This window comes from Typopeltis vanoorti, chromosome 10 (assembly GCF_054136105.1).
Source record: "Typopeltis vanoorti isolate ZY-2024b chromosome 10, IOZ_Tvanoo_1.0, whole genome shotgun sequence".
Lineage (NCBI taxonomy): Eukaryota > Metazoa > Arthropoda > Arachnida > Uropygi > Thelyphonidae > Typopeltis > Typopeltis vanoorti.
Window position 1 is genome coordinate 73384458 of NC_143558.1, and position 19097 is coordinate 73403554.

The window sequence follows — 19097 nt, forward strand, 5'->3', positions numbered from 1 at the left end:
CCATAATGCATAGCATTATATATGTCTGTAAGGAGATGTGCTTCATTATGGGATACTAAGGCTAGTGATGTGAAGTCATTAGCTTCTATATACGAGTTGCTCTGTCCTGAAAATACTTCAGGCACAAATTTTGTTTGCTTACACTTGGATAAAGGATTAAACCAAGAATATAATTTCTTGGCATCTTTAATTTAAAGGCTTTAATAAGGCCACACATGGATTGCTGTTAGCAGATTTGGTCACCTGGATTCCTCTGGATGAAGAAGTGGTGGAGACGATCCATAGAAGTGACAAAGATTTTGGCAGGTCTATAGAATGCTCCCTATGAGAATAGATTGAATGTCAGTGGGCTTCAAAAACCAGCTGATAAGCAAAAAAGAGGACATAAGATAGAAGCATATAAGTTATTAAAGGGGTTTTATAGGATAGATACTGAAGACTTTTTTTTTCCCAGTACATGGCAGGTCAAGAACAACGGGTCACCCATGGCAATTGTGTATGAATGTGGTTCTCAATGGTTAGATATTTTGGAAGGAGGCACGGAATGAGTGGAATTGGGTGCCAGAAGTAGTTGTGAGTGAATGAGTTTAAGGAAAGGTACGATAGGTATTGTGTGAATAATGCAATACCTATCATGCATTGTGTGTGTGAATGGTGTACAAATAATGTCGCATTCACAATGAGTCTTCTGACTTCATGGAGATTGCTGTATAATAATCATCATCATCATCATCAAATTTCTGCAATGTACCCTCAAGGGGTGTACAGGATTTGATAGTACTACATGAAAAAAATTACATCATTATTAATTTCCTATCTACAATTTTCCTCCAAATCAGTCAGTTACTTGTCAAGACTCCAACATTATTAGATCTTATATTTCTATCGTCTAAAGCACTTTGTACCATATCAATCCACCTATATCTTGGTCTTCCTCTGGGTCGTTTTGCTACCAACCTGGCAGAGAACACTTGTTTTGCTAATCTTTCCTCGCCCATTCTGTTTAAGTGACCATACCACTTGAGATTAGCTCTGCTAACGCATTCCTGGATGCTGACAATGTCAAGTTCTTTCCTAATATCCTCGTTTTTAATATGATATTGCCATTGATGCCATCTATTCACGCCTATAATCTTTCTCAGGACTCTCATATCTGTGGTCTCTAGTCTTTGGTCAAGTGTTTTACTTCTGACCCAGCTCTCAGATCCATAAGTTAAAACTGGTTTGAACACTGTCTTGTATACAGCTAATTTAGTGTTCTGACTAATTTCTCTCTTATTCCATATAAATTTATTCAATTGACTTCCCACCATACCAGCTTTGCTGATTCTGTTGTCTATTTCTATAATTAATTTACCATCTTCAGTAAAAATCGTGCCTAAATAGTTGAAATATTTTACTTGTGCCATAGGTTCTCCATTCACAACACAGTTGACATTTTCAATGATTCTGCCTATTTTCATTGTCTTTGTCTTTTTATTGCTGACCTTCATACCATATCTATTACAACAGCTATTCAATTTAGTCAGAGAATCTTGCAGACTTGTAGCAGATTTATTTAGAAGTATAACATCATCCGCATAAAGCAAAGAGCTGACATTAACATCTCCAATTTTGATATCATGTTTAATACCACTTTCCTTCATAATGTGATCCATATACATAATGAATAACAGAGGGGATAATGTACATCCTTGTCTCACACCAGATTTAACATTAAACCATCTTCCTGTACTTCCTTCAATTCTAACTGCTGACTTACAACTCAAATAAAGACTAAGTATTGCTTGATATAATGCCCCATTGACACCATATAACTGCAGCGTATTGAATAGCTTCTCTCTTGGCACCTTGTCATATGCCTTTTCCAGATCGACAAAACTTAAATACAGATCTTTGTTATATTCCCATGCTTTCTCAACTATTTGTCGTAAAGTGAAGATCTGATCCTGACAGCCTCTATTTGGCCTGAATCCAGCTTGTTCTTCACCAAGCTTTTCTTCCACAATTCTTCTCAACTGTTCCTCAAGTATACTTGCATAGATCTTGCCAGGAACACTCAGTAGGGAAATACCTCTGTAATTCTCACATGCAGTTTTATTTCCCTTTTTATATATGGGTACTATGAGAGCTCTACTCCAATCATCGGGAATTCGTCCCTCTGTCCAGGCTTTCTGAACTATGCAGTGCAGCCACTGTAAGACTCTTATACCACCATACTTCAGCATTTCTGGTCGAATATCATCTACTCCAGTTGCCTTTCCACATTTCAAGTCTTTGATGGCTTTTTCTACTTCAAGTATGGATATGTATTCCTGACTGCATGCCTGGTCAGTGTTTTTTACCACTGTGCTGTCATCACTGCTTGTTTCATTTAGCAGTTTTTCAAAGTAATTACTCCATACTTCAAGGATATCTTTTTCTCCCGTTTTCATGTCACCTTTATCATCTCTAATTCCTTTTACAGCACTCTTTCCTCCATTCTTAAGCTTCTTCAACAACCTCCAGAATATTTTGCCACCTTCTTGATATTTATTTTCTATATTCTTGCCAAAGTCCTCCCATGACTTTTGTTTAGCTAGTATTACACAGTGTTTAGCATTCTTGCATTTGTCTCTATATTCTCTAAGAGCACAAGCTGACTTATTTGACAGGAACTTTTGGTATGCTTTCTTCTTTTCCCTTCACTGCCTCTTTAACTTCCTGTGTCCACCAGGGAGTTCTGATTTTTTTATCCTTACAGACAACCTCACCACATGCCTCTCTGGCAGAATCAATCAATCAATCAATGTTTTCTTCAGAGTTTGCAACTGAATCTCCAAGGTTTGATTCCTGTTCTCAAACTCTTTCATTTTTTCTTCAATAATCTTTGTGTATTTTAGTCTACAGCTCACATCTGAGAGCTGCTCAACTTTTATTCGCTTTAAAACTTTCTTACATGTTATTCTTTTCAATATGAAATTCAATTTTATCCTGCTCAAGACTAAATAGTGATCACTTCCAATTTCAAATCCTCTGTACACTCCGGTATCCTGCACCAGGGAGAAAACATCACTATCAACAATAACATAGTCAATGAGACTTTTCTTATTCCTAGCCTCTTCTCTCCATGTGAATTTGTGCACATTTTTATGTTGGAACATGGTGTTAGTAATAACCAATCCATGTCCTGAGCAGAAATCCAACAGATATTTGCCATTATTATTAGCTTTGCTCTTTTCTCCAAATTTTCCCAAAATATTTTTGTATGTCTCACAATCATTTCCTACTCTGCTATTTAGATCCCCAACAAGGACCAACTTTTCATTTTTCATTGTGTCAGTTGCTTTTTCTAAAGCCTGAAAAAATTCCTCCACTTCTACCTTAGTAGAACCTTCTGTGGGACCATAGGCACAAATAAGTCTCATTGTCCAGTTCCCCATTCACATATTTGCCCACATTACTCTACTTGAGACTGACTGCCATTCAAGAAGATTAGCCTCGTATTTTGTGTTGAATACTATGGCTACTCCTTCTTTTCCTTGATTGTCATTGCCTGAATATAACATTTTGTATTTATTGCTCAGAAAGATCTCACCAGTTTTGGTCTTTTTTGTTTCAGTCACCCCTATTATGTCGATCTGGTACTTATCTAATTCCTCAGCTAGCTCCATTTCTTTGCCATTCAGGCTTCTTACGTTGATAGTACTGATCTTTAACTCTGGTGATGTTGAGTTGGAGTTTATTTTCAGATTTGTTTCAGTAGCTGACTTTTCGCTGTTCACCCTGGTTTCCTGGCGAAAACAACGGGGGCCTTGTTTAACCGGGCGACGCCAGCCTGCATGAAATTTTGTCATGTTGTACCATCATTCTATATTTTGGTTTAACCAATAAGAATACAATTTGGTCGGCTAAATCCCAAATTGCCAGCCCATCCTCGTCGGTTCAGTATCCAAGTAGATACCCAACAGGGTGCACCACGAGAAGGTGAGAATTGGACATTAGGTCAGAAGCCCTGGTCGGTTCTCCGCATTCCTTTAAAGGCTATGTGGAGGTCTCCTCTCAGTTATACAGCTTTGACCCTTAAGCACCCTGCTGTATAATAATAATAATAATAATAATAACATAATTGGTTTACTTCAGACTACTCAGGAGATTATTATAAAAAAATTGTCTTGATAAGAGTATTTTAAATATATAGAAAGTCTTGATAAGAGGATTTAAATACATAGGAAGATGCAACAAAGTAATTGCAGCTTCTTCATTTTCAAAAGGCTGTCTCAGCTGTAGGATTGAAAATAACAGAATGGGACCAATTTTGCTTTATAGTCAACTAGCAAGAGTATCCGTCATAAGAATTTGAAATTTTTATTTGGTCCCTGAATAACATGTTTAGGCTCAAATTTGTCTGTTTTTAATTTTTTCAAATTTGAGGTATTGTTTTCACAAAAAAAAGCTTTAATCAGGGTGATTTTGTGGGGATACATATTCCACACATAAAAATGAATATAAATGTCTTGTCGGATGTCATCTCCTTCCAGGAGGTTGACTACCATGAGCTTCCACCATCTACGGTTTTGTGCTTCTCTTTTGCATTCTTCATAGGACAAAAAGGTCCAGTCCTTAATATTTCCCATCCAATCTGTTCTTTGTCTTCCTCTTCTCCTTTTTCCTTGTATAATTCCTGCTAGAAGTGTTTTTTGAAGAGATTCATGCCTTAGTATGCGACCAAGGTAAGTGGTTTTCCTTTTCTTAATAGTTTTCAACAGATTCCTATCTTCTCCAATCATTTCTAATATTTATAAATTAGTTTTTTTTTTGGCAGTCCATGGGACTCTAAGAATTATTCTGAGGATCCACATCTCAAAGGTTTTTAGTTTATTTTCACAATATTTTGATACTGTCCTTTGATTTTGATATTTTGATTTGTAAAATCAAAATGTTTTGATTTTATGTTTTTTTCTTTCTAGGATGATATATGGTCAACACTGCTCCATATAGCAGTGTTGACCATACATAGCATTTGGACAGCCTAATTCTTGTTTTTGTGTGAATTTCCCTTGAGGTCAGAATGTTTTTCATGCTAATGAAGGTTGATCTAGCAATTTCTATTCTTCTTAATATTTCCTTATCCCACTTTCCATTCTCTGTAATTAGTTGACCCAAATATATATATAATTCTCTACTTGATCTAAAGTATTTCCTCTGATCTTAATATTTATATCGGGTATTTTCCCTTTTTCTCGTTACCAGCATGGTTTTGGTTTTTTTGAAGTTGAAATTAAGTCCATATTTTTAGCTTAGCTTCAGCGTCTCTTCTAGTAGGTTTTGAAGATCTTTTTTTTTTTCATTTTAAAAATTTTATGGAATTTACAACCATGTTAAAAAACTTTTTTATTATCCCGACGTTTCGATCTTCACATCAAGATCATCATCTGGAGCATACATAAGTATACAGAACAAGCCGAATTACATCATTAACTGTAAGCTAGAGAAACAATGATTTGATCACATGTTATTCTACTGGCGTGACCTCTGGTGAAAAAAAAAAAAAAATAAATAAATAGAATAAATAAATAAAAATAAAATTAAAAAAAAAGATTTTTACATCAAGCTAAATTCTATTTTTACAATGACAGGAATAAATAAATATATAAATATATATATAATAAATAAATATATAAATATATATATATATTTGGGTCAAGATCATCTGGAGCATACATAAAGTATACAGAACAAGCCGAGTTACATCATTAACTGTAAGCTAGAGAAACAATGATTTGATCACATGTTATTCTACTGGCGTGATGACCTCTGGTGAAAAAAAAATAATAAAATAAATAAATAAAAATAAAATTTAAAAAAAGATTTTTACATCAAGCTAAATTCTATTTTTACAATGACAGGAATAAATATATATATAAATATATAAATATATATATATATTTGGGTCAAGATCATCATCTGGAGCATACATAAGTATATAGAACAAGCCGAGTTACATCATTAACTGTAAGCTAGAGAAACAATGATTTGATCACATGTTATTCTACTGGCGTGACCTCTGGTGAAAAAAAAAAAAATAAATAAATAAAATAAATAAATAAAAATAAAATTAAAAAAAAGATTTTTACATCAAGCTAAATTCTATTTTTACAATGACAGGAATAAACATTCTTTTAGATGGTTTTCTTTCAGAAACAATTGGTGTCCTATTTTTAGTATTACAATTCCTATTTTTGATTTACAATACTGGATTTTCTACAGTCCTGTTTATAGTTGTTCTTGGTGAGGAAGGTCGAATATATACCTTCCATATGTTTGGGATTTTTAAACCATCATTGTTGTTCAGATTGGGGTGGTTGTTGATAATCTCGCAGGCTTCCTTGAATTTCCGTTCACACCATGTTCTAGTGTGATGTAGACAGCTGGTGGTTTTCCAGTCAATTCTGTGTAAGGTATTCAGGGCATGATCAGAAAGGCCAGCTTCACCATAATTATTATATTTAATGTGTCGTTTATGTTCTTTTTGTTTAATAGGAATAGTGCGTCCTGTTTCTCCTATATATGGTATGTTGCAAGTACAATAAATCCAGTATACTCCAGGGTGAGCTAGTGGAGGGAGTGGGTCTTTGGATGAGTTGAGTAAGTTTTTTAATTTTGCAGGAGGTTTAAAGGTGGCTTTGAGGTTGTACTTTTGTAGTACTCTGTTTATTTTGTCTGATATTCCTTTAATGTAGGGAATGGTTATAGTTTTACTGTAGTCTGGTTTGTCTTTGTTTTTTATTGTGGTAATTGATGATAATTTTAAACTCGTCTTTCAGTGCCTGTTCACTGGAACAAATCGTCTGAGCTCTGTTTTTTAGCGTGTTGATGACACCTAGTTTTTGTGTTGGTGGTGGTAGGAGTTTATGTGTATATATTGTCCCGTATGTGTCGGTTTTCGATAATCAGTGAAGGAGAGATTGCCTGAGGGAAGACGTGTGACAAGTGTATCTAGAAACGGAAGTGTGTTGTGTTTTTCAATTTCAATTGTGAACTGTATGCGTTTGTGTTGTTTGTTTAGGTGTCTAATGTCTGGCGGCCATGGGACCAGATCGCGAAAACATCGTCAACGTATCTAAGCCAGACTTTGGGTTTTAGAGGGGAGGAATCTAGGGCAAGTTGCTCAAAATGTTCCATGTAAAAGTTAGCAATGGGGGGGGGGGGATAATGGCAAGCCCATAGCTGTGCCTTCTTTTTGTAAATAGAAGGCGTTTTGCCATACAAAATAACCCGACTGTAATACATGCGCAAAAAGCATCGTGATATCTGGAGGGAATTTGTTTTGTAGGAGAAGGATTGTGTCACTGATAGGGACATTCGTAAAGAGGGCAGAGACGTCAAAACTGACTAATAAATCATCTTTTTCTAATGTAATGTCTTTGATGATGTTTATGATGTTGATGATGTTTATGATGTTGATGATGATTTTTTAACACGGTTATAAATTCCATAAAATTTTTAAAATGAATGCTGATCACCGTGTAACCCTAAAAGAAAGGATTTTTTATTTTTAGCTAGCAGTAGTGTATCATCTGCATCTCTTAAGTTGTTTATATTCCTGCCTCCTATGCTGACTCCTTTAAATTCTTCTAATTGCTGGAAGATATTTTCAGTATAGCAGTTAAACAATATAGGAGAAAGAACACAGTCTTGTCTGACACCTTCTTTAATGGGAATTCCTCCAAGATTTCTCCTGATATTTTTATTAAGGCAGTTTGCTCACAATATAGATTTATCATAATCTGGTATCTTTACCATCTACTCCTAAATTTCTGATGCATTTGATTAGTTGTTCATCTTATATATTATCAAATGCTTTTGTGTAGTCAATAAAATATAAGTAGGCTTCTTTCTGCTTCTCCAGATATCTTTCTATAATAGTTCTAATGTTGAAGAGTCCTTCTCTAGTTGCTTTATTTTCTTGAAAACCAGATTATGTTTCATTAATTTTCATTTTGATTTTATGTTTATTTCTTTCTAGGATGATATATAACATAACGTTTGCTATCTTACTGATCAGACTGATTGTTCTGTACTCTTCACATTTGATTGTCTTCTATTTTTTAGGTATTGGTAGGAACGTTGAGTGCTTAAAATCTTTGGCAGGTATCCAGTTTCAAATATTTTGTTACATACGTCAGTCAGTGATCTTATAGCCTTATCATCTAAAGCCTTTAGATATTATGCCATAATTCCATCCATTTCTGGAGCTTTTCCTGGTTTCAGTTTCCTAATGACATTTGTTACTTCCCAAGGAAGAATAATAGGCCCTCCAAATCTTCTTGCATTGGCTTATCTATTCTATCATGATTGCAGAGTTCCTTTGAATACTTTACCCATCTATCCTTTATTTTGTCTTTCTCTATTAGGATGTTTCCACTGGTATCTTCAATGCAATGAGAGCCTACCCTTTTGCAAGATTTGCTAGTTAGCTCCCTAACTTTTTCATGAAGTTCTCTGGTTTTGTGCTTTTTGTCCATAAGTTCAATTTCCTTGCATTTGTTGTTGAGCCACAGTTCTTTTGCAATCCTACATTCTTTCCTGATCTCCTTGTTTAAGTTCTTGTATTCAGGACGATTTTTATGTTTCATTCTTTCCTCCATCATTTTCAGTATCTTGTCATTCATCCAGGGTTTACTCATCTTCTTATCAAATTTGGGAATTGTTTGTTTTACTGCATTTTTTATGCCCTCTTTAAATTTCTGCCATCTATCCTCAATCTCATCTTTAGGGTAAGGATACTTAGTGGAATCAGGAACATTAACAGCAGTGGATTGTGCCAGTTCCTTTAAAAATTTATCTTGTATCTCTTGATTTTTAAGGGAGCCAAGATCATATTTTTCTATGTTTATAGGTTTCATTGTTTTCTTTAATTTTATTGCTGCTTTAATAACCACAGGGTTGTGGTCTGATCCAATATCAGCCCCTAGGTATGTTTTGGCTTGTAAGATGTTATTTCAGAATCTTTTTTTAATCATTATATAGTCAATCTGGTTCCTACAGCTGTCTCCGGGACTTTTCCATGTGTAAAGTCTTCTAGGAGGGTGGCTAAATAAAGTACTTGCTATTACCAGATTGTTTTCTTCACAGAACTGTATTAATCTTTCTCCTGTCCACGTGGTTAGCCTAGTGGCTTTGTGCTTCGCAACCATATGCCTGGGGATGGAGGTTCCTAGGTTCGATTCCTGTCAATGACGTGAGAAGCTCAAGGATCTTCTTCAGCCATAGCCAAGTTAGCCAGTCTTTGGTGTGGACAGCAGGGTTTTTTCCACCGGTTTATCTGGTGTTTTTCATTCCGCAAGCAGGCAAACCGGTCAGAGGACACACACGGATTACAGCCAGGAATACTGACCCAGTCATAGGTCTGATTCATCAGCTTATGCCGGTTCCGGAGCCTGAATAAATTTTTTTTTTTTGGGGGGGGGGGGGGCTAAAGGGGGAATGCTGTATCATCACATGGAATTTATTTATTTATCTTTCTCCTCTTGGATTTCTATGTCCCAGGCCCTGGTTTCCCATGCAGGAAGAGATGTTTTCTAACCCTACTTTAGCATTTAGATCTTCCATACTGATAGTTATGTCATCTGATTTTAGCTTTGCTAAGTGCATTTTGAATGCCTTCATAGAAACATTCTGCATATTCATCTGGGTAATCAGAAGTAGGTGCATATATTTGGACAATAAAAATATTAAAAGATTGAGCTGCAATTATCCTGTCACTTGTAGGCCAAAATCCAAGTAAGGATTGCACAATCTTATTTTTTAGTATGTCTGACTGTCTTTTAGTACCTATGAATGTCTCCCCATGAGTATAAAATTGAATGACTCTTTCTGTTTATTTTTCTACTATTAGTCCATTTGACTTCACTGATACCAGCAATGTCAATTTTCATTGCTTCAAGTTCTTGTATAAGGTTATCTAACTTCCCAGCTTCATATAAGGTCCACATTCCAAGTTGCAAGCCTTAAGAGAAGATTCTTGGTTTTTAAACTTGAAGTATCAGGGGATACTCTCCCTGGAGGGTTTAAGGTATCTTCGTCATATGCTATTTTCATAGTATCCGTCTTACGTTCCTGAGTTTCTTTCTCTTCTTCCCTGTAATGTTTCGAAGAAACAAAAGTTGCAGAGGGTCCAACCTTGTCTCTATTGCTTAAATCTGACATGGTTCTCTGTTTCATGTTTTACTATGGAAGGTTACATGGTGAGGTTCCTATCTCTTCCACGGTGACTGGCCACATCTCTGTTTTGTCTCGGAGTGTGTCTGGACTATGTCACATAGTTTGCTGTCATGCCTTCATCACCATTGTCAAATTAAATTTTAGTCATCTGAAACTCAGCCATTCCAGTCTTCAAGTGCAACAAGGAGGAGACACTCTCCTTCACTACAGCATAAAATGCTGATACCCTCACTTAGTTTTGCATGCCAGTCGAGGCATGGTCCCAGGGTGTGGCCGCTGGTGCACTCTACCAGCTACTTGGAGACAAAAGTGAGAATCGCATGAGCAGTGGGGACCAATTCCATCCAGCCACCAAATATTTTGATGCAACTTCCTGCTCAGCAGTCGCATCAATGAATATAAATAAAACACAAAAAATCATACTTGTGGATTCAATCTAGGACCCACAGGATAGAGAACAAAATGGGGAAAAAGAGCAATTAGAACACTTAAATCAGGCTTTGGAAAGTTTTTTCCACTTTGTTACAAATAAATAGTTGCCAAGAAATTAGATTATTGTTTAATCCTTCACCTATGTGTAAGCAAAAAGGTTTCCACATGAAGTATCTTCGTGACTAGGCTACTTGTATATGAAGACTGTTGAATTCACATTAATCATTTTAGCATCCTGTAAGGCAAAGCATATTTCCTTTCAGATGTGAATATTGTTATTCATTATGGAAATAGTCATTACCCAGACTAGTTTTGACCTTTAATGAGGTTTCATCAATGAGAGCCAGAACCAGAAAGATAGTAAGGTTGAATTAATGTATTAGTCATCTATTTTCCACATACAAAAAAGTGTATCATGTTATTATTAAAAAATTCTGGATCAGAGATAGTTTTAGAAAGTAGATACTTCATGTGCAAACTCTTTCACGTTCACTTGGGTAAAGGATTAAACAAGAAGGTATGATGTTGCAACCAAAAAAAAAAACAATCTCTGATCCAGAGTATTTTAATGATAAAGTACTATACCTTTTCTGCTGCTTGTATATGGAAAATATATGACTTCTACATTAATTTGACTTTGGTGCTCTTCCTATAATGCCTAGCGATATACAAGAAAAGAAAGTGTGTGTGCTTTGCATTACAGGATATTGAGGCAATTGATGTGAAGTCAACAGATTCTATATATAGATACCTGAGCCATGAAAATAATTCATGTGCAAACTTGATTTACTTACACTTGGGTAAAGGATTAAACAAGAATATAATTTCTTGCAAAATATAATTTACATAAAGTAGGTGTCTGTCAGCTTGAAAAAAATTAATTTGTCTGAAAATGCAAATAAGAAATCAAAAAGTTCACCCCTTGAGCATTAAAATGGCAGTAAAAAATCAGAAACAACCAGGCAATCTGGAAATAAGCTGTAATTAATTTTAAAATCCTCTCTAACTGTATAAATCCTGTGGATATATCAAATAAAAATGGTCATGCAATAATTAAAGGATGCCATGAAAAATGTAAAAAAGATTTTTTCTTCCAAGGTAGTGTGACAAACTAACTCATTTTCATCAAAATCCAAAGTTATGGAGTTACTTCTCCCTGAAAATTTCACCTGGAATAACTTATCATATACCAAAATATATGATAAGTTTGGTGATATGGGTAAATATTAAGATTAGTGATCAGAGCTTATTCTACTTTTACCATGAGTTGCCTTGGTCTTGCACTACGTGCAGGGTCAGCTACACTTGCAGGTGCAAACTTGACTTGTTTGTCTGTTTGCTTACTTGGGAAATGGAGTAAAACCAGGTTTAAAATAGCTTAGTATCTTTAACATTTATTATACCCAAGGTAAAATACTTTCTACATATATATATATATATATATATATATATATATATATAAAGCTTCTTGATTAGCCATAGCTTTGCTGAGTAGTTTGTGAAAAACTGAAGTCAGACTTCGTTTATGTTATATAGAAAACCACTAGAACATGTAATGTTCAATACAATTAAATGTTATCAATACATATTTTTTTTGTTACTTACTTAAAGATATCTGTAATATGCTTTTCCTTAAAACGATGGAATATTATATTCAAATAACTGTAATGAAGTCCATAAAGTGAGACAAGATTTTCAGCATCTATTTCCTAAAACAAATGACACCAAGCTTCAGTTTAAGTAAAATACAATTTATATAATAATATTATTATTGGCAGCTTCATGGAGTCAGCAAAGTTATTGCAGGAGGCCCATATAACCATTATTTACATGATGCCTATCATACCTTTTTTAAACTCTTTCTATTAACATGACTTCTATTAACCCACTGCAATCATTCACCTTGCTCTCAGGAAGCAAGAAATCTAGTTCTCCTGCATTAGCTAACCACATTCTTATACAGCTTTCAGTTATGCATCTATCCAATAAAAACCTCATAGTAATTAATACGTTCCTAACACATATCCCCCCCCTCCTTCTTTTATGCCAATCAATCTAATGTTGTAATAACCCACAAATCATCAATCTGTCCTCACAAGAAGCATTTCACATACCTGTTTCATCTTGGTCTCACCTCTGAATTTTCTTCATCACTTGCTTATCTAAATGGATGCTGAGCCAATCAAATCTGTGCACAGTCAAGATGGTTGAATCAAAGCATTATATATATAAAAAAAGAGGAGATATTAACTTCTTTATTTTTATTAGTTGAAATATGTTTCATCACATTCAAATGATCCTTTAAGCTACTGTCTATTTTTGCAATATGTTCCCTGAACTTCAACTTCTAATTTAAATCCACAAACTAATCAATTTTTTCGCAGTCCAGATCCATAAATATAATGTGAATGTTATCTTTTTATCCCACACTTGACACTTTGCTGCACTCAACTTTCAATCATTACTGCTTATGCAAACGAGTCTATTTAAGCCATCATGCAGAATCTAACTGAAGCAATGGCCAGCAAAAGATCAACCAGCAGTGATATTTCACCACCACCACCAGTGGTCCCACGCCCTGGCTCAGCAGGAGTCAATCAAAGGTTGCAGGATTCCGATAACCAAGGAAGAGGTGCCGGCCAGAGCCTTAGCCACAGTTACAGTTACAGAGAAAGGAAAGACATCAGTCTCAGCCCTGCCAAAAACAATGGAAAAAGATCGGTACTCTCTCTCTCTCTTAGGCCAATGCTGTATCTAGCACTGCAGAGTGAATTACTACTACTGGGATGACCACCGTGTATACAAATGTATAACTAACTAACTAACCATGTTTCCCAAATAGTAATTTTCACAAGCGAAAATACTCCATTAGAAAAATACATAGACACAGTGGCAGCATGTCTCATCGAAAAATATTACCCAAAAGAGGCTGTGGAAGAGATATATGGAGACAGGAGAAGAGAAGATGCATGAAGAGTATAAGACACAGGCCAGAAGAGTGACTAGTATGGTAAAGAAGACGAAACTGGAATATGAGAGGAGATTAGCCCTAAGATCCAAAGAAAATCCTAGGGAATTTTTTAGATATGTGGCCAGTAGGAGGAGAAATGACTGTGGAAGAATGATATTATGGGATAAAAATGGGAATAGAGTGACTGATGCAGAGGACATAGTAGAATTGTTCAATGAACACTTTATTGGAGTATTTCATCCTGGAGGAGTCGGTTTTAATGCTAGAGGGATAGGGCAGGTTCAAGTGTTAAACTGTGAATGAAATTGTTTTGTATGTTTTTATTCTTCATTCACATTTAACATAATCTACCATATACTAAACAAGACTTGTTTAAATATTATTTGTTAGTCCCTTGCTTAAGATTTATTATTCATGTATTATCCCTGAATTTTATCAGCTATTATTTAATTATATAATTTTAATATATATTATACTAGTGAAAGGACTCTGTAATAAATAACATTTATCTTATTACTTTATTCCTTCAATAATATTAAGAGGAATTCTATCTATGTAACTTTTATGTGGCTTATATAAACTGTAACATATATTTTATTATTATTATTTGTAAATGAAATGAAAGAGAAATTAAGTAACTACAATATTTTTATTATTATTTTTCATTACTCAGTGTAAAGGTATAACATTATGTAACGCTAATGCTTATGTTTATGTTCTGTTTTGATCATTACTATGGAGATAGAAATAAAATAGAACGCGTGAGCGTAGGGCGTGAGCTTCGATAATGGGGAGAAGAGAAAATTAATGAGTTGGACAGAGTGAACAAGTTTTAGGCGGGAAGAAGGAAGGCATATAAGTGAGAGGAAAAAGTAAACAAAAAGGTTGAGGGGCAGGAAATTCAAGGGAATAGTATTCAGAAGTGTATGGAGACGAGGAGAAAACTTATAGACAGCTGAGAGTAAAATCAGCGGTGGCAGTAATAGGAATTTAGTGTCATAATATGATAACTAAAAGACCGAAAGATTAATAGAAGTTTCAGAATAAATCCACTAAGTTTTAAAATTACCACGTATTCCTATATCACTTTAAAGAAGGATTGTACAAAGCTCAATTTGTTATAAGTAGTAAACATGGAATAATTATTCTGCCCTATAGTAAGCCCGCCAAGAATTGTGTAACGCGATAAATAATAATTCAGTTATCTCCTTGAAGAATTCTTTTGAATAGTGTTCCATCGGAGTAACAAGTGAATATAGTTTGAAATGTGCTCACATTGAATCTGATGTGCTAAGGATTAATCTCGGTAAGAACAGTCCTATTTTATTTTATTTCAGTGTGAAGGTTTAAGTGATAGTTTCGTCTCGAATATCCTAACATTTACTGTGGCATTTCACTGAATTTAGGTCGAAGTTAGAATTTGAAAGTAATTCCCCTTGAAGTAATAACTGCCTTGATTAATAATGTTATAAGTGCTTGCTAAGTGTTAAATATAGAGTGTAACTGAGTGATACCAGCAAATTTATTTAGCAAGAAATTCTGTAGTATTGATCAGCGTGAACAATCTTTGTTATTGAGAGAACTGTGAATTTTGCATCTAAAGATTTGAAGTCTAATTTAATATGAATGTTTGACCTGAAGAATTAATTGTATATTCTTATTTTTGGAGTTAAATTTATGTATTTGTCATATAACCTTGTATTAAATGTTTTGTTTTATTGATTTCAATATTGTGTGTGCCTGATTCTTTTTCATTGCACCGTTCATAAAAAGTTCAAACCTTGCGGGAGCCCTAAGCGAAAAATGTTAAATTTGGCCTGTATGAATAAGGAGACTGCTAAGTTAATTGAAGATTGATTCTACTATTTTACATAGACTAATCTAAATATAGGGTGGCGCAGTATAAATATAAATTTCTCTATATTTTGATTAGTAATCAACCAGCAATTAATTGATTTTATTAAGAACAACATTACAACAAGATGGTGAACCATAGAGCCATTCCAACACAAGTTTTCGAGGTACAGGAGGAGAGTGTGTTTCAAATACTGAGTACTCTGGATGTCAGTAAAGCTGTGAGACTGGATGGTATTTCACCACGAGTTTTGAGAGAATGTGCTAGGGAACTGACAGTGCCTTTGACCTGGCTTTTCAATGAAAGTCTGGCTGCTGGAAAGGTGCCTATGGAATGGAAGGAAGGTAAGATAGTGCCATTGCATAAAGGCAGTAGCAGACTGGAAGTGTCTAATTATAGACCAGTTTGTGTATCATCAGTAGTTTACACTTAGTAAACTTAGTAAAGTATACACTTAGTGGGGAAACTTTAATGGAAGTAGAGGAGATGACAGATCTAGGGATGGTGATGGTGGACAGGGACCTAAATTCAGGGGCCACATTGCATAAGTTCTGAAGACATCATATCAGATAATGGCAATGATGCAGAGGATCCTGATGTGCAAAAATAGAGAGGTTATGATGCCGCTGTATGAGTTGATCGGCCTCCTATGGATTATTGTGCACAGATTTGGTCACTGGATTTTCATGGTGACAAGGATATGTTGCAAATGGTCTAGAGAAGATTCACAAAGGTGGTCAGTGGTCTTAGGAATGTTGGGTACAAGGACAGATTGAGAGAACGCAAGTTGCAGAGCCTCATGAATAGGATGAAGAGGAGAGGGTATAATGAACACTTCAGTAAACTTTCTCTCACTAAATGCTAGAGAATGTGCCACACCCCTGGGAAACAGACTTGTCCTGCAGCTTGTCCTTGCCCACCAGCCAGAAATAGTTATGCTGCAGGAAACTAACTTGGATCCATTCCACCAGTAATGTTTCAGATCATCACTGGAAGAACTGGCCATATACTATGCACCACTGTCCTGCCATACAACTTAGTTGATCAGGAGTCAGTATTGGGATCCACAAAAAAAAAGTACCCTAAAATTAGGGATCATCGATACCTTTCCTGGGTGTGCAATATATGTGCTCATTAGAACTCAAACAGGAAAGAAAATACATATAATTAATGTATACATACCACAAAACAAATGCAGGTACTAGAGTTTGTCCAAAACCACCTCAGCAAAGCCAATAAGAACCACCTCATACTGGCAGGGGATTTCAACTGCATTTAGGATCCTGCAATGGATAGACATCAATGCCAGGAACATTGAATCTCACTAGCTCAGCTTCTCCAGGATATAATCAATGACTATGAGCTGACTGATATCTTCAGACACCCGCACCACCCATATGAAAAAAAAAAGTGTTTTCCTGGAGGGCCAAAGGTGATCCTACCAAAGCCCTATAACAGGTATGGTTCGATAGATACTATGTATCAATGACATAATACCCTTCATAAGGAGTGTCACATATCACCCATCTCATGCATCAGACCATGATTCCGTCCTTCTGAGTATCTGCATCCCTGGACACACCTGACACAAAGGAGGAGCATATTAGATCTTTAATAACAGTCTACTACAGGACACAGAATATCTCAGAACCTCCCAAAACTATATCACAACTCTCATCAGAGACATGCATACTTCCCAATCAATTTCTGATTGATGTCATTCTTTAAGGTTAAAGTCAGAGTATTTACTCAAAAGTATGATCATCAGAGGAATTTGAATAAGAATTCAGTCTTAAATAATCTGCAACAACAACAACAATTGCATCAGGAATCTGAGGAATACCAATCCCTAGAAGCCAACATACACTCACATTTAGAACACTCTGCAAGAGGAGCACTAATAAGAGCACGACACAGGCACAACTTCACAGATGCACCCACAAAGTACTTCTTTCCACTGGAAAAATGCCAACAAGAATGCACCACTATTTCTGCTATAACAACAGATAGTGGAAATATAATAAAAGATCATGACAAAATTCACTTATATGACTTGCAGTATTACAAAAACCTATACCAAGCAAACCCAACATCCATGGATGCCACTGATATAATTTTTTCTGATATGAAAAGACTCTCACCAGCAATGTGGCATAAGATTTGACAACTGACTGCACCTCTTTACCAAAAGCTAAATCTCTTGGCATAGAAAGCTCACCACTGAATATTACCAGTCCTGGGAACAACTTGAACCTATCATCTACAGAATATATGTCGAAGCCAATAGCAATGGCTTCCCACCCACTATGACATCTGTCATTAAGCTTATCCCAAAGAAAGGAAATGCTACAAAATCTGGAAATTGGCGACTCATTGCCATCATTAAAACTGATTGTAAAATAATATCAAAAGCCATTACCAAACTTAAACCTGTGCTGGACAAAATAATAGATAGGTAATAAAACGATTCTATCCCTGGATGACCTATTAACGAAAACCTACACCTCATAAGGAATCTGATAAACATAGCTAACAACAACAGTGAAACAATGGGTCTTGTAACACTAGACCAAGAAAAAAGCCTTCGACCGCATTGAACATCACTACCTACTCAACTGCTTGAAAGCCTTCGATTTTGGCTCATCATTATTTAGCATGTTATATGCTAAAGCACACTTTTGCAAGAAAATAAACAACAAGCTCACCATATCTGTACCATACAGTAGAGGTATTAAACAAGGCTGTCCACTTTCTGGTTCTCTTTACACAATTGCCATAGAGCTCTTTTTGTGTAAAGTAAGCATGCTGCTTAGGGCATCCTGTCTTAAACTTTCTTACCAAGCCATAACCCTGACAGCATATGCTGATGATGTTACAGTTGACCACAAAGAAGAGGTTTTCTATAACATACAAAGAGCATACCAAGTGGCCTCAGGAGCTAAACTAAATGCACACAAAACCACAGGACTGTGGTGTAGCACATGGAAAAACTGAACCGATTCCCCAGTGTCTGATCACTGGTCCTCAGAGGGAAACAAATACCTTGGAATTTACCTAGGAAACATGCCCTCTTACATGGATAAGAGCTGGGATACAGTCATTAAAGATTTCAAGCAAGTACTAGGAAAAGGGCAGTAATACGAGCGTCTTGCTCCATAAGAGAGAGAGAGAGAGAGAGAGCAATAATTGTTAACCAAATACCGTATTTGCCGGTGTATAAGATGCACCCCTTTTTTTTTGTACAAATTTTTTAGGAAAAAAACTTTATCATTGAATATTATAATCAATTTACAGTATTTCAAATATACAGTAATAAGTAGGTCTACTTTCAACAAATACCTAATCTAACCGTGTAGTGAGTTTTTTCGTGCCCCAAAGTTTTAACAGTAACGGTTTTTGTGCCCTTGGAATATACAGCTTTGTTTGAGGGCACATCAAAAGTCAGTGGGACCTCGTCCATGTTTCCTATTTGTGCAAGTTCAAAAGTTTCTCATTTCCTTGCATTAATCACGAATCGATGAAATTCAATAATTTTTTCTTCATATTCTGGCATTTTATGTGATTTTTTTTTTTTTTTGTTTTAGTCTACATACATAGCTGGTTTCTATTCATGAATCTTGAACACCATGAATG

At 35.5% G+C, this 19097-nt stretch overlaps 1 protein-coding gene across 1 annotated transcript in view; it reads right to left on the reverse strand.

Annotated features, from left to right (window-relative positions):
• The window catches only part of LOC150102509 (cilia- and flagella-associated protein 61-like), a 509206-nt gene that overhangs the window by 40715 nt on the left and 449394 nt on the right, over window positions 1–19097 (reverse strand). Inside the window, exon 16 of the mRNA XM_090399377.1 lies at window positions 12244–12347. Within this exon, the coding sequence (XP_090255503.1) occupies window positions 12244–12347 (104 nt within the window). The remainder of the gene's footprint in view (window positions 1–12243; window positions 12348–19097) is intronic.